Genomic DNA, 6,530 nt, shown 5'->3' on the forward strand with positions numbered 1-6,530 from the left:
TCTCTCAATCTCCGCCTTAAAAATATCCATTGACTTGGCCTCCACAGTCGTCTGTGGCAATGAATTCCACAGATTCACCACCCTCTAACTAAATCAATTCCTCCTCATCCACATAAAAGGTAGTCCTTTTATTCTGAGGCTATGGCCTCGTGTCCTAGACTCTCACTCCCACCATTCACTCTATCCAGGCCTTTCACTGTTGGGTAAGTCACAGTGAGGTACCCCCTCATCCTTCTAAACTCTTGGCCGAGACTTTGGCTTATTGGCATTAATAAGTTCACACCAACGCCTCCACGTCCTTAAAAGACTGAGGTATGTCTCCAGTAACTCTCACAAACGCCTACAGATGCATCATACGAAGCACACTGTTGAGTTGCATCACAATTTGGTTTGGGAATAGCTCTGCCCAAGACCACAAGAAACCAGAGTTGTATAAGTAGCCCAGTCCATCACACAGACCAGTCCACCAATGACTTCATCAGAAAAGCATAATCAAAGACTGATCCCATCGTGGTTATTGATCCCTCTCCCTCGATCTCCTTATTGTACTTAAGTTTGACATCATTGTATTTAATGTATAATATCTGAATCTGGATGCATGTGACAATAATAAACCTAGACATGGTATGGGTTGATTGTACTTTTTATTTTATCGGCTGCTAAACCAGTTTCTTTACTTGGCAGATTACTTTGTGAAGTGCATTGGGGAAGAAGCGAAGTATGAGGGGGTTAGACAGCTGTTTGAGGGACTGCAGCAGCCTGTCCTGAACAAACAGGTCAGTGCATCGCGGTCGATCGTTAAAGTCTTATCTCATTGCACACAGACTCTGATCAGCCACAAACCACAGTGTTTGGACTAAGCAGGGGAATGCATGTCCCACGCATGTACTGTCTAACAGCTATGTCTCCTTTCGTCAGACTAATTCATCGATGTTTGTGAAAGCTCAAAAGCTGGGTTGGTCCATTTTCCAAAGACTCGTTTTAAGGTGGATTCAGGATGGCTTTGTATTGAACCAGTCAAGAATGTTTTATTGTCATATGTCCCAGATAGAACAATGAAATTCTTACTTGCTGCAGCACAACAGAATATGTAAACATAGTACACTGTAAACAATATGGTAAACGAGAGAGAAAAAAGTTCTGTGTGTGTGTATATATACATACTCACAAGTGTACACACACACACACTCAAAAACAAACAATAATAGTGTAATAATAATAGTCTATTGTAGTTCAGAGCTTATTTGAGGTTGTAGTGTTTAATAGCCTAATGGCTGTAGGGAAGAAGCTGTTCCTGAACCTGGACGTTACAGTTTTCAGGCTCCTGTACCTTCTTCCCGATGGCAGGGGTGAAATGAGCGTGTGGCCAGGATGGTGTGGGTCTCTGATGATGCTGGCAGCCTTTTTGATAGTGGGGAGGTCAGATGGGCTGGTCACAACTTATTGCAATCTTTCTGCTCCTGGACGTTCAAGTTGCTGAACCAGGCCATGATGCAACCAGTCAACATGCTCTCTACTGCACACCTGTAGAAGTTCAAGAGAATCCTCTCTGACATACCAAATCTCCTTAATCTTCTCAGGAGGTAGAGGCATTGATGTGCTTTATTTATAATTGCATCAGTGTGCTTGGTCCAGGAAAGATCTTCGGAAATATGCATGCCCAGGAATTTGAAGCTTTTGACTCCATGTTGATATAAACAGGATTGTGAGTGCTCATCCTCCCTCTTCCAAAGTCCACAATCAGTTCATTGGTTTTACTGATATGTGGAGGTTGGGAACCTCAGACCTCAGTAGTGAGAGGTTGAAAATATCCACAAAACCCCAGCCAGTTGGTCTGCATAGTTTTTGAGAACTCGACCGGGTATACCATCAGATCCAGGCGCTTTCTGAGGGTTCATCCCCGAAGGATCTTCTGACGTCGGCCTCTGTGACTATAATACCATCAGGGCGTATGGGGGCTCGGGAAGGCACATCAGTGTTCTCCCTATCAAAGCGTGTGTATAACGCATTGAGCTCGTCAGGGAGTGATTCTTCGCTGTCGCTTGAGCTGCCTCCTGATGTTGCCTTGTAGGAGGTGATGGCATTCATGCCCTGCCACAGTTGCTGAACATCCGCCCTAGCTTTGAACGGAAGTCCCTTTTGGCCTTTTTGATGGCCTTGTCAAGGTCATATCTGGACTTCTTATAGACCTCTATGTCACCACACCTGATTGCCCGGGATCTGATCCTCAAAAGAATGCGGATATCCTGGTTCATCCAAGGCTTCTGGTTAGGAAACACTCGGAAGGTTTTTGTTTGAACACAGTCCTCTGATAGGCTCGGCCCAACACCACAAGAAACTGCAGAAAACTGGATGGTGCACAAGCAATCAGACAATATGGGCTAGGGAACGGTTGAGGCAGCTGGTGGAGAGAAGGTCCTGGCGCCATCGGTGTGCATGCAGCAAAGTTGTGAAATTGGACATTAATTTGCAAAATTATTGATGCAGCTTTCAAACCTAGCTTGGAAGTGCAATAAGGATAAAGAAGGCATTATCACAGTGAGACAAATATACTGCACAATGCTGATGATGTGAAGTTTTAGAACATGAATTGTCCCTTAATAATAACTAAGACAATATATGATATAATAAATAAGACTATATAATAATATATTTAGTTTTTAGTTTTAGAGGTACAGCGCGGAAACAGGCCATTCAGCCCACGGGTCCGTGCCGACCATCGATCCCCACACATTAACACTATCCTACACCCACTAGGGACAATCTTTACATTTCCCAAGCCAATTAACCAACAAACCTGTATGTCTTTGGAGTAAATAATAATAATTAGGATTAATAATAATAATCCCTTAAGAATAAAGTGGCTGATAGATATTTACAAGTTTGTAAATGGAGATTTATTCAACACCACAGGCTGAATGGAGACCTGATAGAAGTTCGTGAAGTTATGAGTGGCATAGATAGGGTAGACATTCCAAACCTTTTTCTCTCAGGGTGGAAATGTCAAAGACTAGAGGGCATAGCTTTGAAGTAAGAGGGGCAAAGTTAAAAGGAGAAGTGCGGGGGGGCAGGTTTTTTACACAGAGGATGGTGGGTGCCTGGAACACACAGACTCGGGGATGGTAGAGGCAGATATGATAGTGGCCTTTAAGTTGCCTTTCAATAGGCACATGGACATGCAGCAAATGGAGGGATATGGGACTCGTGTAGGCAGAGGAGATTAGTTGATCTTTGGCATGGACATTGTGACAAAAGGCCCGTTCCTGTGCAGAACTGTTCCATGTTCTGGAGAGAAAGAAGGCGCTGTCTTGTACTGTATAGCGATGTGAAGTTTTAGAACAAGGCAAATTAGTTTAGTTTATCATCATGTGTATCAAGGTACAGTGAAGAGCGCTTTTGTTACATGCTATCCAGTCAGCGGAAAGACGATACATGATTACAATCAAGCCATCCAGTGTACAGATACCAGATAAAGGGAATAATGTTCAGTGCAAGGTAAAGTCTAATTAAAGACAGTTTGAGGGTCTCTAAGACCAAGTTCTGAAAGATGTTCAAGAAATTGTAAATGGAGATTTATTTACCATCGGTTAGATGCAGCCACAATACCTAATACAGTTTGCCACGCTAAACAAAATATATTGTGCCTGTGTTTGCGTGGGATGGGCATAAATAATGTCAGGCTGCTGGCTGATAGGGTATTAAAAGTCATCTTCACTAAATCTTACAAGTGGTTGCAAAACAAGGTGCAGGAATGTTTAAAAAGGTTCTTTGTTTACCCAAGTTAGGATTAGAGATGGACATTTACTCAGTTACCTTTTCTTTCAGCTAACGTATGTGCTGCTGGATATCGTACTCCAGGAAATGTTTCCTGAACTCAGTAAGGTAAGGAGGCACAGTACGTCGAGTTTTTACGTGTCGAGTCGTGACAGTATTATTGGGAACAACTTTTAGCAGCACGGTGGAACAGCGGTAGAGTTGCAGCCTTACAGCACCAGAGTCCCTGGTTCGATCCTGACTGCGGGTGCTGTCTGTAGTGAGTTTGTATGTTCTTCCCGTGAACTGCGTGGGTTTTCCCCGAGATCTTCAGTTTCCTACGACACTCCAGGTTGCAGGTTTGTAGGCTAATTGGCTTGATATAAATGTAAAGTGTCCCTAGTGTGTGTAGGATAGCGTTAATGTGCGGGATCGCTGGTAGGTACAGACTCGGTGGGCCGAAGGGCCTGTTTCAGCGCTGTATCTCTAAACTAAACTAAACACTGCACAGCACAGTGGAGCAGCAGTCGAGTTGCTGCCTTACAACGCCAGAGACCCAGGTTCGATCCTGACCACGAGCGCTGTCTGTACGGAGTTTGTACGTTCTCACTTTGACTGTAGGTTTCCTCCTACATTCCAAAGACATACAGGTTTGGTGGTTAAATTGCTTCTGTAAGCTATACATTTGTCCCCAGTGTGTGTAGGTTAGTGTACAGGGTGATCGCTGATCCGTGCGGACTTGGTGGGCCGAAGGGTCTGTTTCCTCGCTATATCTCTAAGTTTAAAGCATGGGGTTGGAACTTGGAGCTCAGAGTCTGTAGTTGTGGTGGAGATTCCTTTAGGGACTTCAAGAGGTAACTAGACAAAGGAGGAGAGTTTGTCAGGCTGCAGGGAAAGGACTGATGGTGAACCTAGTACTTCCCTGGCAGAGGGCCAGCACAGACATGATGGGCTGAATGACCTCCCTTACTATACTGTATCCATTCAAAGATCTGAACTTTTGGGTTGCGTGACCACATGTCAAAAGTGCCTCAACTGTTCCCAATGCATATGGAAAATTTATTAGGATATTTTATTAAATTATAGAACTTTTCAGTAGTGAACTGGAAAGGACAGTTTCCCCTTCGAAAAGTCATAGTCATACAGTGTGGAAACGGGCCCTTCGGCCCACACCAACCAACATGTCCCATCTACACTAGTCCCACCTGCATATGTTTAGCCCATATCCCTCGATACCTGTCCTATCCATGTACCTGTCTAAATGTTTCTTAAACATTGCATAGTACCTGCCTCAACTACCTCATCTGGCAGATTGTTTCATACACCAATCACCCTTGGTGTAAAAAAGGTACCCCTCGGGCTCCTATTAAATCTCTCTCGCCCTCTCTTTAAACCTCTGGTTCTCTATTCTCCCTCACTGGGCAAGAGACACTATGTGTCTACCCAATCTATTCCTCTCATGATCTTGTACACCTCTAGAAGATCATCCCTCAGCCTCTTGCGCTCCAGGGAATAGATTCCCAGCCTGCTCAACCTCTCCCTATAGCTCAAGCTCTCGAGTTCTGGCAACATCCTCGTAATCTTCTTTACAGGTGCCTCGACTATTCTCAATGCACATGGAAAATTTATTTGGGTATTTTATTATATTGTAGAACGTTTCAGTGGTGAACTGGCAAGGACTGTTTTTTCTATACCTTTTCCACACAAAGGGTGTTGGGTGTATGGAACAAGCTGCCTGGGGAAGTAGTTGAAGCGGGTACTATCGCATCGTTTAAGAAACATTTGGAGAGGTACATGTATAGAACATGTTTAGAGGGATATGGGCCAAAAGCAGGCAGGTGGGACTAGTGTAGATGAGACATGTTGGCCGTTGTGGGCAAGTTGCCGAAGGGCCTGTTTTCATGCTCTATGATTCTAATGTAGGAGGAGGAGAAGGGGAAGAAATAGATGTGAGGCCAGGTGGGCACATGTGAGATGGAGGGGGGTGGATGGGAGAGTAAGCAGGGGAGGGAGTCCCCAAAGAAGCTGCCTGACCCGCTAAGTCACTCCAGCACTTTGCGTTCCATGTTATGAATCCGTTTGTGGGCTGTGTTTTTGTAAGTAATCTTCTGTGTGTTCCAGGTGCAGAAGGAGACAGGCTCTGCATCCACGTGGAAGTGAAGAGTATTGAGAACCATTTCCTGTTACTCTAGGAGCTGGAGTACAATAGAGCCAAGCTGTGTATTTACCGCGGGGAATTTAATTATGTGCACGGATTACCAAGTGATTTTAGTGGGACTGGTGTGAACATGGACATAGGTTTTCCTTGAATGAAAACGCTGATCTTATTTCTGAACCTGTGTGTGTTGCTCTGGGCAGCAACAATAAACAATATGCATCATTGCACCACAGAAGCTTGGGTGCTTAAATGACTTTTATCATTAGGTAGACCAAGATTGATTGCTCGGAGAGCGCGGGTTTTGCAAACCGTTTCCTAACATGCCCAGTGCAGACCCTTGTTGCTGTGTGGACATTGTGCTTTGCGCAAAAAAGAATGACCTTGCAAGCACTGGATTAAGTGATCAATCCAAAGGGCACTAGAGTGGTCTCAGTAGATTTTGGCCTGATCAGCACTCCCGGTATTAGCCGCAGGTGGACAATCTACTTTATGTTCAACTGGATGAATGTGCATTTGCAGTAATGTGGTGATGTGATTACAGTAATAACCTCAACTGTAAATAGCAACCCCCACACCACTGGATTCTCAATCGCAATAAAGACACTTCTGACCAAATGGA

At 44.4% G+C, this 6,530-nt stretch overlaps 1 protein-coding gene across 4 annotated transcripts in view; it reads left to right on the forward strand.

Annotated features, from left to right (window-relative positions):
• snx14 (sorting nexin 14) overlaps nt 1-6,530 on the forward strand; it is a 73,143-nt gene extending 66,613 nt beyond the window's left edge. For 2 of the 4 annotated variants that reach the window (XM_033025659.1, XM_033025657.1), the window contains 3 exons: nt 685-776; nt 3,826-3,882; nt 5,875-6,530. In XM_033025659.1, coding sequence (XP_032881550.1) covers nt 685-776; nt 3,826-3,882; nt 5,875-5,913 — 188 coding nt within the window. In that variant the 3' untranslated portion in view covers nt 5,914-6,530. Of the gene's footprint in view, nt 1-684; nt 777-3,825; nt 3,883-5,874 lie in introns of those variants that run through there. The other 2 variants (XM_033025658.1, XR_004412876.1) reach the window with 2 other exon arrangements.

Source organism: Amblyraja radiata, chromosome 8 (assembly GCF_010909765.2).
Source record: "Amblyraja radiata isolate CabotCenter1 chromosome 8, sAmbRad1.1.pri, whole genome shotgun sequence".
Lineage (NCBI taxonomy): Eukaryota > Metazoa > Chordata > Chondrichthyes > Rajiformes > Rajidae > Amblyraja > Amblyraja radiata.